Source organism: Ochotona curzoniae, unplaced genomic scaffold (genome assembly GCF_017591425.1).
Source record: "Ochotona curzoniae isolate NIBS_2020 unplaced genomic scaffold, NIBS_Ocur_1.0 contig_2723, whole genome shotgun sequence".
NCBI lineage: Eukaryota > Metazoa > Chordata > Mammalia > Lagomorpha > Ochotonidae > Ochotona > Ochotona curzoniae.
The window spans coordinates 26,744,555-26,767,889 of record NW_024465573.1 but is presented as its reverse complement, the minus strand read 5'-3'; the positions used below and the strand labels follow the sequence as shown (position 1 = coordinate 26,767,889).

The 23,335-nt window shown below is 41.2% G+C and overlaps 1 protein-coding gene across 3 annotated transcripts in view; it reads left to right on the top strand.

The window, feature by feature from the left end:
* CUNH11orf54 (chromosome unknown C11orf54 homolog) overlaps nt 1-20,303 on the top strand; it is a 31,096-nt gene extending 10,793 nt beyond the window's left edge. For all 3 annotated transcript variants that reach the window (XM_040977144.1, XM_040977141.1, XM_040977143.1), the window contains 6 exons: nt 6,038-6,111; nt 6,283-6,384; nt 7,386-7,562; nt 8,922-9,071; nt 14,666-14,782; nt 19,121-20,303. In XM_040977144.1, coding sequence (XP_040833078.1) covers nt 6,038-6,111; nt 6,283-6,384; nt 7,386-7,562; nt 8,922-9,071; nt 14,666-14,782; nt 19,121-19,294 — 794 coding nt within the window. In that variant the 3' untranslated portion in view covers nt 19,295-20,303. The remainder of the gene's footprint in view (nt 1-6,037; nt 6,112-6,282; nt 6,385-7,385; nt 7,563-8,921; nt 9,072-14,665; nt 14,783-19,120) is intronic.
* The last annotated feature ends 3,032 nt before the right edge of the window (nt 20,304-23,335 follow it).

The following is a 23,335-nucleotide window of genomic DNA, read 5'->3' as shown; positions in this document are numbered from 1 at the left end:
GTGAATGATAATCTCTGAATTTCTTCCTGGAGGATTCCAATGGTTACGTGTTTTTCCTATAGTCATGTATTTATTTTTCTAGTCACTGGATGGAGAAATTTACAATGCTCATTAAAAGCAAGAGATTCCCTTACTTGCCAGAGATTCCTCCACATATGATGTTTTGTTGGAGGGCTCTACTAAAGCGTTGAGCTGTCCTGAGAGATCATTTCTGTTATTGCAAAACTGCCCAAGGGATTCCAGGATTTGAGTTATCTCCATTCCCAACTTTGTGATTCTGGTTGTATTCTCTTAATAATTTTGGACCAGGTCAGTGTCATCCAACTCATGGTTAAAATTCTGTCAATTACAAACTGTGTGTAAATCTGTCCAAACTCGCCCTGAAGCTGAGCTGACTGCTGTGCATTTTACACTCCCATTTTGAGTGACCCTTTCCAATCTTCCCTGTTCTTTGCTTGCTGCTTTAAGTAATTACATTCTTGTCAAATTTCCTTAAATTTGTTTCTAGATAAACCTTTAATTTAATCACCAACAGTGGCTCTTTGCAAAATGGACAGAAAGTCTGACATTTCTGATTAGACACATCTATTTCAATGTCTTTTTTTTTTTAATGACACATGACAAATTCTGTAGTTTCTTTCTTTTTTTTTTTAGTATACTTATTTTCTGACAATGTTTAGTTGTTTCTTTACAAATAACCTGGCTGCTACCTTCAAGTCTAGTAGACAGCCTTTCATTTTCAATCTTTAGCTTTGTGATGGCTGCTTCTTTGGCGCTGACAGTGTCCATTCAATGATATGTTGCTTTTTTAGAGAGCTGTTTTCCTTAGCCCCCTCAGTACAGAGTGTACTGGTTCCCTCTACCACGTATATGCTATTGGTTGTCGATGAAGATGAAGCAACATTTTTGGTGCAGAATTTGTTTCAGTGCCAATGCCCTGTATCCTGTTCATTCTCTTGAAGACTCTTTCTTGGCCACCTCCCTGTTCTTTGGAGAGTTGAACAGTTAGCTCACATAAAGGCATTTTTTTTTTACCTGCAAGCTGAATCCCTGATGCTTCTTCTTTTACTACTTATGTACTAACCTTTGGTTTTGTTTTTAGATGTTTGGAGTTTTTCATTTCAGTTTTCTGTAGTCATACACTAAATGTTTGTTATTTGAAAATCATCAAGAGACCTGTCTGAATAGCTTGGAATTTTTCCCAGTTGCTGAGTTTTCCTTTTTTTTTTTTTAATTGTGGCATGCAAATTCTTAATTTGCTAACTTTTTGTTAGCTGGGTGGAGGTGGTAGTCAGCTGTTGATATTTTATTCACTTCTTTCTGCTCTTGCAGAAGTAGTGGTAACTGCATCTTACACTAGTTTTACTCTTCAGTCACCTTTTCTAATATGTTTTAAACCTCATCAAGGTAACTTCTGATTACCTTCAGCTGAGACGCCTCGGCTGGCAGACCCACAACAGTGTGTAGTATTTCAGGATCACCCCCAAGTGCAGCTCAACTCGGCTGTTCTCAGAATTGGTCCAGTTCTTTCAGAAGATTATTCCCTCTCTCTCTCTCTCTCTCCCTCTCTCTCTCTCTCTCTCTCTCTTTCATGAATGCAAGGCTTTTGTCTTTTTTCAAAGTTGTTTGCTGCAAAAGTTCGTTGTTTCTAAAAGTTTGAGTATAGTTCTGATTCTTCATGTTCTTCAGAACTTCCTGTATGTATTTCCATGGAAATTTCTTTTTGTGGTTCTCTGTGTTAATGGCTTCTGCTCTTCTAAGGGAGAGGCCAGGCAGGCTTAGTTTCCTCATTGGCATTTTCCTTCTGTTCTATATCCTTTTTGAGTTCTGACACCTTGGCATCTTTCCATGGACTGACCCTAAGTGAATACTCCCACTTCAGTTGTAAGGTAAAGTTGCCCAGACTAGATGCAGTCAAACATTTCTTTGGTCAAACGTTTCTTTGGTCATCTTCCCATGCCTGTGTGTTTCTTCCAAGGGCCTTTGCTCAGAGCAGCAGAGCTCTGTTGTTAGCTGTTCTTTTTCTATTTTTGGAGCCTCTTCAGTAAGGCTTTCTTCCAGCTAAGTGTGAGGAATAGATTCTTCCATCTGAAGTGTTATATCTTCAAAAATCAAAACCACTTTATTTCCTTTTGAACATCAAAAGTAACTTCTGAGTCAATTGCCAGTAATTTCCTTTTTAGTGACACTACAAGTATATATGTGGTCCTTTGTCACTTTCTCATGTCTCAGGTGACTGAATTCTGAATGTGCATTCATATTTCTTGCAGCTGTATTTTGTACTCCTTCATGTTCATTATTTCTAGTTCAAGTTATTTGAGGGAGATGTAATAATGAGTTCTCTTTTTCTAAAACTTGGTTTTGAAGTTTCAGCTTGTCTTCGAGGAGATTTTTATCCTGTTTTGTGCTACTCAGTCTGTTTCATTTTCAGCATTACATGATGCTAACTGTGATTCAAATATTTCATCTTCCTATTCTCCTACAGGATCATTTTCCTTCAAAACATAAGAATTTGATTTCATGTGTACACATTTGATTTGTCTAGCTTTGTAATTTACTACTTTGGTTCTTGTCTCAGAACATTTCCCTTTTTTTTCTGAAGAAGATAATTTATTATTCAGATCTCATCTGAATTTTCTTATTTTATCCTATTTTACTTATTATTTTATAATAATCTGAATTTATTTCATTTGAATCTTATCTGCATTTGATCCACAAGTTCTTCAGTTTTTTCTGGTATTCACTTGCACTTGTAGGTCTTGAATGATTTTTTTTGGTATCTCTTCAGTTTTAAAGATCAGTCGTTCCCATTTCTAAACCACCTTGCTATAACATTTTTTTCTAATTCTATAAGCCTTTTTACTTGCTTATTAGTTCCTCAAATCTCTGGCATAATTCGTATACTTGCAGTTTAGGGTTGTCAGTCTCTTGACTCCTTTTCTCTTGCAGTTCTTTAAGGGTGTTTTATACTTTACAGATTTTATTTGCATCATAGCCAGTTGTTCTTTCTCCTTTAATTCTGCACAATACCTTTCTGAGAGTCAATTTCAGAATCAAGTATTAGAATTTGATTTGACAGTCTGTTTCTTTCCACTTCTGACGAAATGAGGTCACTAAAAAGCATATTGTGACTTTGGAAATTTGAAGCATAATAAGGTACCACAGGAAGCATAATAAGGTACCACAGCAGGAAGGTGCCACAGCAGTGGATGGATGGTACATGGCCCCATATCAAGTTGCTCCAGTTGGCTTCTAAAGCTATCTGCTATGCGTGGAGAAGTCTGATTTTAGCCTCTTTTCCACATAAAGTGTCTTGATAATGAGCAATTTGCTGGTTCTTCTTGAACTCTGTTGCCTAGTAGTTTCCTGTCAGCTCTCTGACAGATTTCTTAGCCTTGCCTCCTGAAATCTTTCCATTCCCTTCTTAGGGACACCATTCCAGTGTCTGATATGTGGCTACCAGGAGAAGCCACAATGTCTTTGACTAGTCCCAAGAAAAGTTTTAAGCCAGATCCAAGGCTACCAAACCCTGAGGACATTACTGCAGGCCATATAACTGATGTGGTCCACTTAGAGAAAGTGTTAAAACAATTTGACCAGTCTCATCAAGTGTCACCACACCAACATGTGCTTGGGGTTTAGGAATGCATCACACAGTGGACTTTTTTATGCAAGAAGGGCTTGCCTGGAAATGTCCATGGTATACATGGAGACCTTCACCCCACCTTTCCATAGCCCACTGTGCATCAGTCATCTTCATCTCTCTTTCCCAGCAACATGCACAGTTCCCACTGTATCCTAGAAAGCCCAAATACAATATTTTTCCCCCAGAGTGTGTGATCCCCACATGCTGTAAAATCACAGGGACTGGAATTCTGCTCCCCTCTCGCACTGCTTGGGATATACCCACATTCCATATCTGAGAATCAGAGCTGGTCTCTGTTCTTGTGCATTCTGAGAGACAGCTGGTGGTTGCTCAGTGTTTGGGCTTCAGCACCTGGCTCTTGGCTGCCACCTGGTCCTTTCCCAGCTGTTTCAGGCTTTGCGGGGTGAACCATTAACAGATCAGAGCCCACACTCTTTTTCTGCTCTGCCTTTAAAATAAATAAAAAGAAATTTTTTAAAAAAGAGAAAAGAGAACCAAAGAACTTGTATTCTACCAGAATAAAATATCTTATGTTAAATAGTTTTAGGAAAAAAAAGACTACAGGAAACATATTTTTAGAGGAACAAGGCATTATAAACTAATTCTAGAAACATCTTCCAATTTGTATTTTGACCCCAATTATAGTCCATCAACATTCAGTTGTCTTTATACTACCAACCATATCAAGTCATGCTTGGTTATCATAATATTGGAGAAACCAGTGGATAGCACAAGACCAAAGTAATAGTAACATGTATCTTACAGTCCCCTGCAAATGAAGAAATTACACCATAATGGAAGTCAGCTGCTTCGGTTGCCTTGTACACTGTTGAGAGAAAAGCAGCCAGTAGCTGGCTGGTATTCTGCACCACATTCTTGCCAAATTTGTGTTAACTGTACAAGTATGCCAGCATAGTTGCATCTATTCTTCAACATTAAATCTGCAAGAGATTTACTTTAGCAGGAAGAGACCTAAATATCCAGCCAGTGGCCTGACTTTGGGGACCTGAGGTGTGCCACTGCCCAAGTGTGGGAGTGGGCAGATCAGGGCCTTACAGGTTCTAGGCAAGCTACACACATGATACTCTACCATGCTAGGCCAGATGCCTGAGGCTGGATTCTGGAAGGGGCCCCACAGATGGTCCTTGACAGGCCAGGGGTAGGATACCAGGGTCCTAGGCATGCACCCACAGTACGCCACCATACCAGTCTGGGAGCAGTAGGCCAGGGTCCTGGTAGGGTCATTGGCAGGTGCACTCCTAGCACACCACCACATCAGTCTAAGAGTGGAGGCCAGGGGTCTCACGGGTTCCAGATGGTTGTACTTATGGCACATCACTGTGCTAGGCTAGGGTCCCGGGGGAAGACTCCACAGATGTCCTTTGGCATTACCAAGAATCCTTGACTTTCATGTTCAATTGGTGTCAGACACAGGAGGAACTCTGATCTTAGCAACCAGAGCCCAGGAGTATGTGTCCTGGCAATAGAGTACACAGTGCGAAGAGCACCGTGCCATGCAGGTTCTCGAGAATGATAAGTCAGCCTGCTGCTGTGAACCAGTTGAGGACCTTGTGTGCTACTTGAAAAAAAAAAAAATGGGGGACCCATGACTTCTCACAGCTTTAGTCATCATGTGGGGGACACAGCCATTGTCACCAGCTGAAAGTTTTCCAGCTCATGAGACAGACCCATTAGGTGAGATAGGGAGAGATTTCCAACCCCAGGACATGCAGGATCTACGCCCCTGATCAGCAGGAAGTAGCTATGGAAGATGAGATGAACCTACATCCTTCAGCAACCCTTAAGAATAAGGTCGGAAATCTCTGAGGGGGAAATGAAATGGTTAGGCAGATAGTTAGCTTAGAGTCATGAGTTGGAAGCCTTACCCTCCCTACCCTGTATAACTGTCTGCCTACCTGTCAAGCAAATGGCCCCTTTGGCAATATGTACTACCCCTCACCTAGGACCTGGTAACCACTCCTCTTTCCAGGCCATAAGAATCCAGGCAACAGGGCAGGGGTGCATTCTCCCTGAGGACACAAGATCAAAGTAGAAGCATCTCTCTGCCACATTTCTCCCTCCCTGCACATTATCCTGAATATGATCCATGTATATCTGTGATTTTCTCACTTTTAAGTAAACTTCACATAGGCCAGCAGCTGGCATGTAGGTTAAGCCTCTACCTGTGGCACTAGCATCCCATATTGACACCGGTTTGTGTCCCAGTTGCCCCACTTTCTATCCAGCTCCCATCTTATGGCCTGGGAAAGCTGCCAGAAAAACAAATAAATAAATTTTTTTAAAGTTTCCACACTCTTCAATTAGCATCTTCTGGCATTTTCTACTTCAACTGAACGTTTGCTTATTTTCAAGATGGCTTTTGTTTTTTAGGCATCTGTGGGAAAACTAGAATTGCAGAAGTGGGAGGTGTGCCTTACTTAATGCCTCTTGTAAACAAAACAAAAGTAAGTGTGCTTTTATTCTTCATATTCACATGGAGAGTGTGGAAGTTGAATTCATTCCTATGTTTTCTGTAAGAAGACCCATTAACCAATGTGGGAAGGAAGCGAAGTGCTGACTCAGTAATAAAAAGTAGGCAATTTGTATGTTATTTGAATGTATTTCCCACTTCATAGGTTTATGACCTGAACAAGATTGCAAAAGAAATCAAACTGCCTGGAGCATTTATTCTTGGAGCAGGGGCAGGCCCATTTCAGACTCTTGGGTTCAATTCTGAGGTCAGTATATACATAATTATTGTATCTTATTTTATGGATTTGACATTTGGCTTATCTTTCTCTTTCTAATACTTGTCGAAAAGCCTATCCTCCTTATGTATTGTGTCTGAAATTGTATTTCCCTGTAAACTTAGTACCATATAATATGGATCTGAACTATAGCATGTGCTCCAACTGTACAGCTGGAGTGGAGTGCAGAACTCTAGTCCCAGATTTTAAAAATTTTTCTTTTTTATTTATTTATGTTAAAGATTTATTTATTTATTTTATTGTAAAGGCAGATCTACAGAGAGGAGAGACAGAAAGATCCTCCAGTTGTCATGGCCATAGCTGAGCTCAATCCGAAGCCAGGAGTGAGCAGCCCCCTCTGGGCCTCCCATGCGGGTACAGGGTCCAACGATTACTTTTATAGGCCACAAGCTGGGAGCTGAATGGGAAGTGGAGTAGCCAGGATTATAACCAGTGCCCGTATGGGATCCCAGGCAGATGCAAGGCAAGGACTTCAGCCACTGGGCTATTGCACTGGGCCTGTCTCAGATTTTTTTGAAGCATAGATTCTGGGGTATTCTATTGAAAGTTCTGAATTATAAAAGATTTTTATCCTTTTACGTCTTAAGATTCCTTGCTTCTTTATAAATCTTTGTCTTTGGGTACCTTTGGATCAGTAGTGAATGGAATATTTAATGACCTAGTCAATTTCCTATTGCAGACAAAATAGGAAGAAACTATCAGAGTAGAATGATGGTTATTTATAAAAATTAATAGTTGTTTCTAGTGCATGTCTTGTAACATAGTTGTGAGAGAGGGATAGACTTAATAGATCATTCTTCCATTCATGAGATGCAAAGTAATGGTTGTATGTTATATCTTTATACTGTAATAGTAAATACTACTGCATGCTAAATATACTAAATGATAGATCTGCAATATATATGTTGCTATCTTAGTCAATGTGTTCTCTGCATAAAGATACTAAGATTAACTAATTCTCTTATTTTCAGTTCATGCCAATTGTTCAAGCAGAAAGTGAACACAGACCTGCTGTGAATGGAAGTTACTTTGCTTGCATTAACCCTGCGGATGGAGGATGTCTGCTACAGAAATACAGTGAGAAGCACGATGATTTTGGGTGTGCATTACTAGCCAATCTTTTTGCCAGTGAGGGCAAACCTGGCAAGGTGATTTTGTCCATAATAGCTTTATTCTTTAAATGTCCTCAGTTAAAAATTTAAACTTTTATTACTACAAATATAGTTTTGCTAAGGAAAATATCAAATCTCATTAAGCCAGGTAAAAAAGATTCATAAGAATGAAAGCAGAGTTTTATTTAAAACTGAGATTCGAGATAATTTAAGGAGAGGTGAGCACTTGGCCTACTGGTTAGGCTGCTGGTTGGGATACCTGCTTCCCATCCTTGGGATTGGTTCCTTGGTCCTGCTTCTGACTGGAGCTGCCTGCTCTTTCAGACCTCAGGAGGCTGTGCCAATGGCTCAGGTGATTGGGTGAGAGACATGCATCACAGCCTCTCCCCAGCCTTTGTCCCTGGCTGTTGTGGGAATGTGGGGAGTGAACTCACAAATGGGAGCCCCCTGTTTCTGTCTCTTCAAATAGACACATTTAATAATAATAATAACAATAACACCACAAATATACAGAGTCCTACTTACAAGCACCTCAAGTGTGGACTTTTCAAACTCTAAAACCTGATAAAATCCAAGACTAACATAATATTCTACTTTTTAAAGGTTTATTTATTTATGTGAAAGGCAGAGCAACAAGGAGAGGGCTAGACAAAGAGACAGAGATCTTCCAAGTAGTGGTTCAGACACCAGCTGGCTACATCAGCCATGGCTGGGCTAGGCTGAAACCAGAAGCCAGGAACTTAGTCCTGGTTACCCCACATAGATTATGTGTGCCCTGTCTTCTGCTGCCTATCTTCTTTTATCTGGCTAAATAAATGGTGATAAGAAATTAATTGGGGGCTTTAGTTACCTGTATAAACCATGCAGCTGATCACACATTGTGCTAGACAGAAATGGTGGTATCTAGACATTAGAGCAAGAAGATAGGAGTTAATGCCTCCCTTCCTATTTTCTTTCGCTTTTTTCCCCATAAAAAAAAAATTATTTCAGTTTTAGCAACTGTGAGTACTCATAGAAACCCACTTTAACTGCTTTGGGGGAATGTAGTAGAGAAGAAAAAATGACATCTCCCTCACTGCCACTTGCCTGAGGTTAATCCTTTTAAGCCAGGGAGTTCTCAGCCCTCTGACAACCTTGTAACATAAGGCAAAGAGTCTGCAGACTGCAGCATGAGTAAGGCTTGCGTGTAGAGTAGCCTATATATTACTCATGTATGTGTGTGTCGGTAGCTGACTGATCAACACAGGAGCACTGGGACACTATTCACACAAATCTGGGTGCTAAAAGTAAACAAGACATTGTGTGTGTGTTGGCATTAAATGATAGTTTTACTCTGGTAATTTATATAATATTTTGCGGCTTAATCAATGGTAGGCATTTTTATGTCCTCTGCAGGTCATTGAGGTGAAAGCCAAAAGAAGAACTGGACAACTTAATTTTGTAACTTGCATGAGACAGACTCTGGAGAAACATTATGGAGACAAACCTGTAGGAATGGGAGGCACTTTCATTATTCAGAATGGAAAAATAAAGGCTCACATCATGGTAAGGACCCAAGTGTGCACGCATGCATTCACATGAATGCCCTTAAGATCTTTGGATTTTAAAATATGTGTTGGAAATTCTACCTTTAAAGACATCCCATGATCAGTGCTGCAGCTTAACAAGTTAAGCCACCACCGTCTACAGTGCTGGGATCCCTCATGGGCACCAGAATCCCTTTACTCCACTTCCCACCCAGTTCCCAACTAATGTGCCTCAGAAAGCATCAGAAGAGGGCCCAGGTCTTTGGGCCCCTGCTGCCATGTAGGGAGACCCAGATGAAGCTCCTGACTCCTGGCTTTGGTCTAGCCCAGCACCAGCTGAGTTGGTCATTTGGAGGAATGAACCAGTAACTGAGAGATCTCTCTCTTTCACTGACTTTCAAATAAATATTTTTTTTTAAAGGAGATATCCTAAATAAATGTTTATATACTCTAACATTTCTTTTTTTTTTTTAAAGATTTTATTTTTATTATTTTTTATTGGAAAGGCGGATATACAGAGAGGAGATACAGAGAGGAAGATCTTCCATCCGATGATTCACTCCCCAAGTGAGCCGCAACGGGCCGATACTATGCCGATCCGAAGCCAGGAGCCTCTTCCGGGTCTCCCACGCGGGTGCAGGGTCCCAAAGCCTTGGGCCGTCCTCGACTGCTTTCCCAGGCCACAGGCAGGGAGCTGGAAGGGAAGCCGGGCTGCCGGGATTAGAACCGGCGCCCATATGGGATCCCGGGCGTGCAAGGCGAGGACTTAACCACTTGCGCCACCGCGCCGGGCCCTCTAACATTTCTTTAACTGACTTTGAAATAAATAATTTTTTAAAGGAAATATCCTAAATAAATGCTTATATACTCTAACATTTCTTTAAAGATTTATTTGTTTTTATTGGAAAGGCAGATTTAAAGAGAGAAGGATAGACAGAGAGAATGATCTTCCATCCACTGATTCACTCCTCAAGAGGCCGCAATGGCTGGTGCTGAGCTGATCCAAAGCTAGGAGTCAGGAGCTTCTTCCTGGTCTCCCACACAGGTGGAGGCTCCCAAGGCCTTGGGCTGCCCTTTGCTGCTTTCCCAGGCCACAGGCAGGAAGCTGGAAGGGAAGTGGAGCAGCTGGGATATGAAATGGCATCTGTATGGGATCCTGGCCCATGCAAGGCGAGGACTTTAGCCACTACCCAGTGCGATGACTCAGTGGCTAAATCCTCACCTTGTATGCACCAGCATCCCACAGGGGTGCTGGTTCTTGTCCCAGCTGCTCCACTTGTCACCCAGCTCTCTGCTTGTGGCCTGCGATAGCACCAGAGGCCGGCCCAAAGTCTTGGGACCGTGCACACCTGTGAGAGACCCAGAGGAAGTTCCTGGATCCTGCCTCCGGGCTCCTGGTTTCAGATCAGCTCAGCTCTGGCCATTGTGTCCACTTGGGGAGAATCAGAAGTCAAAAGATGTTTCTCTCTGTGTCTCTTCTCTCTATAGATCTGCCTTTTCAATAAAACTATATAAATATATTTTTTAAAAAGTTAAATGAAAAAAAAAGTACCTGTAAATCATATTGTGAGATAAGGTTTAGCTAGAGTTCTTTTTTCTTATCTAATATGCAGATAATTTAAAAAGTTCCTGAAAATGGAATTAAAAGGTTTGGTTATTTTGACACAAAAGTTTTTTAAATTACTGGGAAACACATAGCATGGAGAAACTACACATGGTTTATACGTGCACAGCAGAGGTGGTTGTATTTAATTAGTTATTTGCTGCTGTGTTCATGGGCATACAGATATCTCATCCAGTCCTTGCTCTAAGTCACTCTGGGCATTCACTGAGAAGACTAGACCCGCTGGATCATATGATGAGTCTGTGTTTAATTTGGGATGGGGGAACCACCATGTCATTTCCACATGTAAAATGGCTGCAGCATGGCATCATCAGCAATGCACCAAGGCTTCACTTTCTCCACACTATTGTCAAAGTTTCATCTTCTTTGCTTTTTTTGATAATAGCCATTCTTTTGGGTAGGAAGTTGTATTTCATTGTGCTTTCAGCTTGCATTTACCTGACTCTGATGCTGAGCATCTTTTTACCTTCTTATTGGCTATTCACATATCCTCTGTAGAGCCCCTCTTTTAACTGGGCTGTATAGTTTTGTAGGATTTCATTATATATTCTGGAAATTAATCACTTCCATATGCAATTTGCAAATATTGTCTACCCTTTCCTAGGTTGCTTTGTCACTGTTGACTGTCCTTTGTTGCCCAAAAGTTTAAATTTTTCCCCAAGATTTCTTTTTATTGCAAAGTTAGATTTAAAGAGAGGAGAGACATAAAGATTTTCTTTCTGCGAGTTCATTTCCCAAGTGACCTCAATGCCTGGAGCTGAGTGATCTAAAGCCAAGAGTCAGTGGCTTCTCCTGGGTCTTCCATGCAGTTGCAGGATCCCAAGGTTTTGGGCCATCCTCCGCTGCTTTCCCAGGACATAAACAGGAACCTGGATGGGAAGTGGAGCAGCCAGGACAGGAACCAGCGCCAGTATGGGATCCTGATGTGTGCAAAGTGAGGATTTAGCCACTGAATCATTGTGCCAGGCCCTGTATTGTTTATGTTTTCAGTGTTATTTTCAAGACATCATGGACAAATCTGTTGTTACTGAAACTTTTCCTTTGTATTTTCTAAAAGTTTAAACTCTTATGGTTAAGTCCTTGCACTTTTTTAGGGTTAGTTTTTGTACATGGTATAAAGTGAGGACACAAGTTCACTTATTTGCACGTGCATATCCAGTTGTCCCAGCACCATTTGTTGATAAGACTCTACATTCTCCAGTTTCTGGTGTTAGGAATTTTGTGGAAAATCACTTGGCCATATATGTGGGTGTATTTCTGACCTCTGTATTCTATTTTGTTGTTGTGATGTCTGCTTTTGTAGTAATGCTGCATTGCTTTGATTACTATAACTTTGAACAAAGTTTTGAAGTTAAAAAGTGTGAGACTTGCATCTTCTTTTTAAATTTTTTTTGGGAGGGCGGGGTCCATTCCTGGCCCTTCACCTTTGCAAATGATGGAGCTAGCTTGGTGGTGCATCAGGTTCAGCTGTTGTTCGTGATGACAGCATCTAACATGAGTACTATTCAAGTCTCTGCTGTTCCACTGAGAGGTCAGCTCCCTGGTAATGCACCTGGGCAGGCAGCAAGAGCTGGGCCACTGCCACCCATGTGCGAGACCTTTCAGAAGGAAGAGGTCTCTCTCTGTAACTCTGCCTTTTATTTTTATTTTTTTTAAAGATTTATTTTTATTATTTTTTTATTGGAAAGGCAGATATACAGCAAGGAGGAGAGACAGAGAGGAAGATATTCCATCCGATGATTCACTCCCCAAGTGAGCGCAACGGGCCGATACTATGCCGATCCGAAGCCAGGAGCCTCTTCCGGGTCTCCCACGCGGGTGCAGGTTCCCAAAGCTTTGGGCCGTCCTCGACTGCTTTCCCAGGCCACAAGCAGGGAGCTGGAAGGGAAGCGGGGCTGCTGGGATTAGAACCGGCACCCATATGGGATCCCGGGCGTGCAAGGCGAGGACCTTAACCACTGTGCCACTGCGCCGGGCCCTGTAACTCTGCCTTTTAAATAAAAAAGTCTTTAAGTAAATATATTCCAAATGAATTTTGGAATGGATTTTTCTATTCCTGAAAAGAAGTCTTTGGAATTTTGATAAGGATACTATCATTTTTTTAAATTTTCGTTTTTATTTTTATTGGGAAGGCAAATATACAGAGAGAAGGACAGAGATAGAAAAACATCTTCCGTCCACTGGTTCACTCTCCAAATGGCCTCAAAGGCTGGAGCTGAGCTGATCCGAAGCCAGGAGCTAAGAGCTTCCTCTAGGTCTCCCATGTGGACACAGGGTCTCAAGGCTTTGCGCCATTCTCCACTGCTTTACCAGGCTACGAGGAGGGAGCTGGACGGAAAACAGAACAACAGGGATACAAACACATGCCTGATGGGAACCTGGTGCATGCAAGACAAGGATTTAGCCACTAAGCTACTATTCTGGGCTCAATAGTGTCAATTGTTTACCCTCCCTTAAATAATATTGACATGTTAATAATATTAACTTGCCCAATTGCTAAAAACATGATACCGTTCCACATATTGGAATTGTTAATTTGTTTCAGAATTGTTTTATACTTTTCAGCCTATTAAGTTTCTCACCTGCTTGGTTAAGTTTATTTTTTAAAAAAGATTTATTTTGGGCCCGGCGCAGTGGTCCAGTGGTTAAGGTCCTCGCCTTGCACGCCCGGGATCCCATATGGGCGCCAGTTCTATGCTGGCAGCCCCGCTTCCCTTTCGGCTCCCTGCCTGTGGCCTGGGAAAGCAGTCGAGGACAGCCCAAAGCCTTAGGATCCTGCACCCGCGTGAGAGACCCGGAAGAGGCTCCTGGCTTCGGATTGGCATAGCATTGGCTGTTGCGCTCACTTGGGGAGTGAATCATTGGACGGAAGATCTTCCTCTCTGTCTCTCCTCTCTGTATATCCGCCTTTCCAATAAAAATTAAAAAAAAAGATTTATTTTATTTTTATTGAGAGTCAGATATTTAGAGAGAAGGAGAGCAGAGAAGATCTTTTGTCCGTTGATTCACTCCCCAAGTGACTGCAACGGCCAGTGCTACACCGATCTGAAGCCAGGAGCCTGGAACTTCCTCCTAATCTCCCATGCAAGTGCAGGGTCCCAAGGCTTTGGGCCGCACTTGACTGCTTTCCCAGGCCACATACAGGGAGCTAGATGGCAAGTGGGGCTGCTGGGATTAAAACCAGTGCACATATGGGATCCAGGCGCATTCAAGGCAAGAACTTTTAGCCGTTAGGCCACCATGCTGGGTCCAAGTTTATTCTCAAATATTAAATCCTTTTCAATGCTTTTATCCATTTTGGGTGCCTTGCTTTTTTTTGGGGGGGGGGGTTCCTTGCTTTTTAAAATTTTCCATCATGGGTAGCGGAAACAAAATTTGGGACTAGGATGCAAACATATACACAGGAAAATGGAGAGGCTTTGTAATGCACAAAATAAAAAGACAGTAATAATACATCCTTTTATTTACCCTTTCATAAGTTTTAATTTGTATATACTGGTTGGTTATACTTTTCAAAACTGTAGTACATAATTTTATGGATGATAAAATAGCCAGTAGAATACATAAGAAAGCTTAAAATGTTTAACTTAGGACGCTACACTAAAGCCCTTGCCTTCACACACCAGGATCCCATATGAGCGCCAGTTCTAATTCCGGTGGCCCCACTTCCCATCCAGCTCCCTGTATGTGACCTGGGAAAGCAGTCGAGGATGGCACAAAGCCTTGGGACCTTGCAGCCGCATGGGAGACCCAGAAGAAGCTCCGGGTTCCTGGCTTTGGGTCTGCTCAGCTCCGGCCGTTGCAACCACTTGGAAAGTGAATGTTCGTTTGAAACATCTTCCTTGTGTCTCTCCTCCTCTTTGCGTATCTGACTTTCCAAGAAAAAGTAAATCTTAAAAAAATGTTTAACTTAGTGAAATTATATACTTTAAACATTAATTCTCAGTAATATTCAGAATATTTACCTGTATAATAATCTTTCATTATAGCCTGGAGAATTTTCTACCTGCCCATTGAACTCTGATGAAGATGTGAATAAATGGTTGCATTTTTATGAGATGAAGGCTCCTTTGGTTTGTCTACCAGTTTTTGTCTCCAGAGATCCAGTAAGTTTATGACTTTTATATTGGAGCTTAATAATGTTTGCTTAGAATTTGCTTAGAATTAAATACTTTCTGAGGTGTTGTTTTTCAAGAACTAGGGTAAGCTCTAAAATCATCTTAAAGATAATGGAGCAAGTAGTGAATCACCTCCATTAGTTATGAGTCAATTCTACTTTTCAAAAAGCAAAGACAGAGGGAACCAGCAGCATGGCCTAGCAGCTAAAGTCCTCACCTTGAACACTCCAGGATCCCATATGGGCACTGGTTCTAATGCCAGGAGCTACACTTCCCATCCAGCTCCCTGTTTGTGGCCTGGGAAAGCAGTCGAGGATGGCTCAATGCTTTGGGACCCTACAGCCGTGTGGGAGGCCTGCAGAAAGTTCCTGACTCCTGGCATTGGATCGGCATAGCACCGGCCGTTGTGCTCATTTGAGGAGTGAATCATCAAATAGAAGATCTTCCTCTCTATCTCTCCTCCTCTCTGTATATTTGAATTTGTAATAAAAATGAATAAATCTTAAAAATAAAGTAAAGACAGAGATAGGAGCATTATAGCACAGCAGGTTAAGCTGCCACTTGGCTGCTTGCTTCCCATAGGACAGTCCCTGGTTCGAGTCCTAACTGTTGTGCACTTATGATCCAGCTTCCTGCGAATGCACATGTGAGGTTAGGGTGATGGACCAAGAACCTAGATACCTTCCACATTGTAGAAAACCTAGTTCAAATTTCTGACTCTTAGGGTCAGCGTTGTGTCACAGTAGGTTTAATTGCCACATGCAATACTTCCATCCCGTGAGTGGTAAGTAAAGTCCCAGCTGCTCTACTTCCAACTCAACTCCCAGATACTGCGACTGGGAAAGTAGCTTGGATAGAGTTCCATGTTCCTGTTGTTGGCCTGCCCTAGTGCCAGCCAGCTGTTATGGCCTTTTGAGCAGTGAAGCAGCAGATGGAAGATCTCTCTGTCTTTGCTTCTCTCCCTGTTACAATTCCGCCTTTCAAATAAAAAAATAATAATAATAAAAAAAAATTCTGACTCCTAGTTTCAGCCTCGTCTAATCCTGGCTGTTTGAGGGCACTTTGGGAGTGAACTACCAGATGTAAGATCTCTTTATCTTTCCCACTCTGTCACCCTTCAAATAAGTAAATCCTTAAAAACATAGAAAAAAAAAAAGGTAAAAGACCAGGCATTTTTAAAAACATCAAAGTCAAATATTATTTCATTGCAAAATCACATGTAGAGTTCAGATTTCAGATATCCTATTATTATTTATTAGACATTATGTTCTAGCCCTATGTAAAAAAAAAAGAAAAAAATATAGACATATTCAAAGAAAACTATCAAAGAATATTCTAAAAGCAGAGCAACAGAGAGAGAGATGGAAGGAGAGTGAACAAAAGCTTCCAACTGTTGGTTTACTCTCCAAATGGCCTCAACAGCTGGAACTGGGCCAGTCTAAAGCCAGGAGCCAGGAGCATCTTCCAGGTCTCCCACATGGTTGCAGGGGCACAAGCTCTTAAGATAGCTCCTGCTATTTTCTCAAGTCATTAGCAGAGAGTTGGATTTGAAGAGGAGCACCCAGGACTTGAAACAGCTCTCATATGTGATGCCGACACTGTAGGCACTGCTTTACCCACTTACAATACACAGAGGTGATGCCAAAAATATATCTTTTGATTCAATGATTACATATCTACCATTTTATTCTTTATTTTAAAATATTAATTTACTTATTTTGTTTGAAGCAAAGTGACACACAGAGATGGAAATCTTCTGTCTGTTAGTTCACTCTCTAAATGGCTGCAGCAGGCCAGGGTAGGTCAGGTTAAAGCCAAGAACCAGAAGGTATATCTGGGTCTTTCACATGGGTAGCAGGACAGTAAGCTGCACCATGTTCTGCTGCTTTTCCAAATTCATTAATAGGAAGCTAAATCAAAAGCAAAGCACTGTGTCTGGCACAATAGCTCATTTGGCTAAAGTCCTCACCTTGCATGCACTGGGATCTCATATGGGCACCAGTTTATGTCTTGGCTGTTCCACTTCCCTCCCAGCTCCCTGCTGTGGCCTGGGAAAGCAGTAGAGGTTGGCCCAAAGTCTTGGGATGCTATACCCATGTGGGAGACCCAGAAGAAGCTCTTGGCTCCTGGCTTCGCATCGGCTCAACTCCAGCCGTTGCCACCATTTGAGGAGTGGACCAGTTGATGGAAGTTCTTTCTGTCTCTCCTTTGTTCCATAAATCTGATCTGCCTTTCCAGTACAAATAGTAAATAGATTAAAAAGAAAAAAAAGGTAGAGCATCCAAACCCCAACTAGCACTCTGATATAGGATGCCATTGTTGCAGAGCAGCTTAAGGTGCTGTGCTACACCATGGCTCCTAGAATTTTTTTCTAAACTGAATGCATAATTGTGTAAAATTGTTAGTTAAAAGGCTATCAATGACAACATTGCTACTATGGCAGAAGAGCTAGAAATAATATGTCAATTGAGAAGAGATATGTACATACAAGGGGTCTGCAGAAAGTACCTAGAAAGTATATATTAAACAAATAACTATGAATTGACTTCAAACCTTTTTGAACCAAAATAAATATCTCTTGCTTTAACACAAATTATCTGAAAATCAAGAGAGACAGAAAGATCGAGATCTTCTAGCTGCTGGTTCATTCATAAAGTATTTACAAAAGCTAAATCTGGGATAGGCTGACACCAGGAGACCAGAATCCAATCCAGGTCTCCCCTGCTGGTTTCAGGGATCCACCCAATCAGTGCATCGTGTATGGCCTCTCAGGTGCAGAGTAACAGGAAGCCGGAATGGAGCCAGGAAGTTGCATTCATGCAGTCAGTGTGTGGGATTCAGGCATTCCAAATGGCATTTTTTAAAGATTTATTTATCTGAAAGGGAGAGAGGGAGAAAAATAGATCTTCTCTTCATTGGTTGTCTCCCTAAAAGGCCTCAATGGCTTTCTGGGCCAGGCCAAAGATAAGAGCCAGGAGCTTCACTCAGATCTCCCACATGGACTCTCAAAGATCCAAGCACAGGGGCTGCCTTCAGTTGCTCTCCCAGACACATTCTGAGAGCTGAGCTGGAAGCAAAGCTGTTGGCATTCAAATTGGTGCCCATATGGGACATTAGTAGTAAAGGCAGCTGCTTCACCTTCTGTACCAACGCACTGACATTCCCAAACAGCATTCTCTCTCTCTCTCTCTCTTTTCCCCAATAGTGTCTTAACCACTACACCAAACACCTATTCTAAAACTATCTTTAAATTCTACTTTCCATGACAGTTTTTTTTAAGTTTATCCATTTATTTTTTTGAGAAAAAGGATGAATGAAAATCTTCCTCCAATAGTTCATATGTCCACAATGGCATGGAGAGGGTAGGCCAGGGTAAAAACAAGAGCCAAGAACTTTATCTGGTCTCCTATTTGGACTGAAACACCCAAGTACTCTGGCAATCCTCTCCTGCTTTGCCAGATGAATGAGCAAACAGCTTGCTTGGAAGTAGAGCAGCCCAGACTTGTACTGGCAGACCACTGTGGGATGCTAGCATTCCAAGTGATGGCGTGACCCACTGTGAACCACAATACCAGCCTTTTGTGGATTTTTAAAAGTGCTTGGATTCAGGCCAAGCATGGTGGCCTAGCAGAGTCCTCACCTTGTACATACCGGGATCCCATATAGGCTCCAGTTCTAATCCTGGCAGCCCTGCTTCCCCTCCAGCTCCCTTCGTGTGGCCTGGGAAGGCAGTCTAGGACAGCCCAAGGCCTTGGCACCCTGCCACCCACTTGGGAGACCTGGAAGAGGATCTGGGCTCCTAGTTTCAGATCGGTGCAGCACTGGCCGTTGCGGTCATTTGGGGAATGAATCAACGGATGGAAGATCTTTTTCTCTGTCTCTCTTCTTGTCTGTATATCTGACTTTCCAATACAAAATTTTTAAAAATAAAAAAATTGCCCTGACTTTGTGCAATTCAATATAGATGCAAAAGAATGAGGAAGCTCTTTCATAAACCTGATATATAAAGAACTCAAAGCTATATCATTAAATGAAAAAGCAATATGTAGAAGAAATAAAAGTAAACATTTTCTGAATTTATATATGAGACATTGCTTACCTCTGTTGCCTGCAAAAAAAGAAGTGATCAGGGTAAGAGAAGGAAACATACATTTTACTGAATATTTTCTTTTGCATCCTTTGATTTTGGAAACTTGTGAATGTATTACCTATTTTAAAGGTAAGGTAATAGTTATTGTAAAATAAACTTAAAAATCGCCCTCCTTTTTATACATATTGTATTAAACAAAAAGCATTTACTAACAGATTGCTTGTTTGTTGCCTTAGGGGTTTGATCTGCGACTGGAGCACACTCACTTTTTCAGTAACCATGGAGAAGGTGGACACTACCATTATGACACCACCCCTGACACAGTAGAATATCTGGGATACTTTGTACCTGCAGGATTTCTCTATCGCATTGATCAGCCAAAAGAGACCCACTCTGTTGGCCGAGATTAAATCTTTTAAGGTTAATAAATTATCACTTTTCAGCCTTTTGGCTAAGATCAAGTGTAAGGTTAACAAATTAACTCATTAACTAAAACCAACTTACAATCTAGTAGAAATGGCCTTATTCCTAAACACTATTCTTTTTTGGCCTTGACAATGAAGACGTGTATTGACACTGTGTTCTGAATTATTTCATAGTTCTGTCAGATTATTGGAAGCAGTGATACATAGTTGAAATGTCTTTTGCATATATACCTTTATTAAGCCAACTTCCTTTTTCTACTGACATGATATTAACAAAATGTGTTTTGTTTTTGCCTGTAAAGTGATCCAGAATCATCTAGTTATTCCTACTGTTTTACAGTAATATAACATTATTGCTTTTTTTAGATTCACAGTTAAGGAATATTCTGGATAACAAGAAGAAAACTATTAATATTTTTAAAAATTTATCCTAGAACTAGTTCCTTCAGGGAGCAAGGTAGACAGGGTAGAATCACCCTTTGGGGGAAGTTAAGCCCTACCCAGAAGTTTGCAATTTTGTTTTTACAAACATCAGCAAATAGTTTGCTATGATTCTTCCTATTACTGGATTGCCAGTTGAAAATAGTCTTTACTTTGTTAGTTATTTGCCAGAAGAAAAAGGAAAAAGCATCAAATAAAATACTAACATGACCACATAAGGGACAATCAAAAAGTTCATAGAGAATGTACTTATGAAAATTTATGCATAGATCTCAAATTTTTCACACCAAAATAAACTTATCTTTTAATTCCATTTTCCACAAACTTTTTGAATTTCCCTTGTATTTTATAATCAAGTCTATTGCTAACGTGTCTTTTTTCAATATAAAATTGTGTTATTTTACTGATTGTAATGATTGAAATTTTCCTTATTGTTCTGCACAAATTATTAGCAGGAAATCAATTCTAATCTTGATAATGTCAGTAATATGCAAATGTGCACCTTAGTATTAGGCATACAAAAATAAAATTTGGGATGATCTTTATAACATCTTGTGAATATAAATGTATCCATTATTATTTTTAAATCATCACTGTCGAAATGAAACTGAATAAAGTTTGTGGAGTAAGCATTTAGAGCAGCTTGGGATGCCCACTTCGCATATCCTGCTATGTTCCAGCTCCCTGGTAATTCACCTCCTGACAGGCAGCAGATGATGCCCAAGTATTTAGGTCACTGAGAACCTCAGGCAAGACCTGCATGGCATTCCTGGTTCCCGCCTTCAGCCTGGCCCACTCCTAAAAGTAGCAGTGTTTTAAGACTTACTTCTTGGAAAGGCAGATTTACAGAGATACGGCAAGAGAGAAAGATCTTCTGTCCACTGGTTCACTCCCCAAGTGGCCACAGTGACTGGAGCAGAGCCAAGCTGAAGCAGGAGCCAGGAGCTTCTTCTTGGTCTCCTAAGTGACTGCAAGATCCCAAGGCTTTGGGCATCTGCAACTGCTTTCCCAGGCTACAAGCAGGGAGCTGGAAGGGAAGTGGAGCAGCTGGGACATAAACTGGCACCCATATAGAATCCTGGTGTGTGCAAGGCGAGGACTTTAGTCACTAGGCTACTGCACCAAGCCCAGAAATAGCAATTCCTATCAAGTCTATAAATTGAATCAAATGTCTAATCCCAGTAGGTTTTTCCATAGAGCCTTGTCAATTGATTCTAAGATATATAAGCTAGGCAAGGGACCAAGATAACTAATTGTAATGATAACAAAGCCAAGAAAGTTTAATATATAGATTTTTAAATTTTATTTTGGATGATATTTACATAGTTAAGAAGGATGCATGCACATGTGGACCATTGATTAGGGTGGGAAAGGTCTAGGGTTAGGGGAGAGTGGGTGAGACTATTACTTCCGAATTTTCTTTCCCTTCTTCCTGTACCTGGGGGAAGGGGAAAGAGAAAGGGAGAAACCACACTTAACATCCCAAACACATCAGTACCAGGGAATGGGAAATGGCCACCCAATGTCAATGCAGCCTACCTAACGTGAAGCAAGCTCTGAGGTGGTGTCGATAGTTCTGACATGCTGTCCATTTCACTGATCTGAGGATGACGAAATCCTTCCAAGCTCCACTGGCTGACATAGTCCAACTTTTTGTTGTCAATGCTTAGCTGAGGTAGTTGCCCAATTTTTTTTAAGATTTATTTATTTTTATTGAAAGATACACAGATAAACAAAGAGTCAGATATGCAGAGAGGAGGAGAGACTGAGAGGAAGATCTTTCATCCGATGATTTACTCCCCAAGTGGCCGCAACGGCCGGAGCTGAGCTTATCTGAAGCCAGTAACCTCTTCTGGGTCTCCTGCCGGGGACCAGCTCCAGCTGACTGAGAGCTTGCAAAGGATGCGTGAATCGGTGAGATGATAGGAAGCGATAAGACACAGACCACTATGACTTGATGCTCATAATGGACAACTCAGAAAAGTTGCCTTCTTTATTTATACATAAATCATCACAAGTTTTTTCACAACATCCAATTGTTGCATTTTTCATTACATCATGGTTATGAAAATGCAAGAAGCAATCCTAAAAAATATTTTTCTATTTCAAAGAAAACACTCTTAACAAACCATTACTCATTGAAACCTGCAATCACCTGGCTGAAGCCAGCAACTCCACGGTTGGCAGCGCATGCAGTTACATAGTGACAAGTAGTTTACTTATACTCAAAATCAACTTTTACTAAACACAAACTAATATTGATTAAAATATTAAGAATACAGAATTAAAAGATCATAAGTAAAAGGATTTTATAAAAGCATATAACATAGATTCTTTGCTAAATTTTATAATCAAATCATGCATTAATTACGGTCACCGTCACTTAGTGCTGATTCAATTGTTTTTTATTCTTTTGTTAAAGGGCAGTGAAAGGGATCAAGGCAATTCAGCTAATCTACAAACAGAGGGCCTCTTACAAGAAACTTCCTTTCATCTATATAAACTGTTTTCTTTCCCTAAATATAAGTGCCAATATAAGATTGAGATTTTAAGCCAATTTGACGGGGTTCACATTTATTTCCTTATAAGAGATGCCCCATATACTTTTGCTTTCTGTGGTAAGAAACTAAAATGCGTCATATCATGTGTTGTAACAGTTCGAGGTGCATGGCAAACAAACTCTTTGTACCTCCATGATTGCCATCTGTTGCAAGATATTATCAAGCCATTTCTTAAGGAAAACATTACTTATACTAGGGCAAATTTCAGGGCAAAAGTGGGCACATAACAGGATGTTTGGAAACATAGTGGGCTCAATTGTACTATTGTATACTTTTAACTGTGTGTCATAGCCTTACGTTACTATAGGTGTTTTTATCATAACATGATAGATCAATTTGAGGTGTCATACCAGTTACAGGAATCACTTCACATTAGCAGAAAAACAACAACAACCTCAGAAGAATTTTATGAAACATCAGAGAGGTGATTGAGTTCCATTCAATGGGTGAGGCAGCAATGAGGTGACCAGAGACATTCTGCCGGGCCTTGCCACGCAGCCAGAAACTCCTCGCAGCCTTGCTAACTGAGGAGCGGTGCTCATCACACACCCATGCCATCTGACCCAACTGCATGGCTCCCCACAGTCTCCCACGCTGGTTCAGGGTTTCACGGTTTGGGACAGTCCTTGACTTCTTTCCTAGGCCACAACCAGGGAACTGGATGGTAAGTGGGGCTGCTGGGATTAGAACCAGCACCCATATGGGATCCCCGTGTGTGCAAGGTGATGACTTTAGCCGCTAGGCTACCGTGCTGGGCCCAGTTATTCAATTTTTCTGCTTTACATCTTCTGTTATGGTACCAGATGCCCTTTGCATGCCTCAGTGGACTTCCAATGTCTTCCATGCACATTCAGGCATGCTATTCATTGCTCCTTCTTAGCCACTGAGCAGGCCTAGTTCTGACACATGTACTCCATGGTCAGACCTCAGATCCTACAATTCTTCACATGGTTGGGTTTCTGATTCCAGTAATTTAGTTGGGGGATCCCCAAGGAAACTTCATCTGAAGTGATCCCAGATCTGA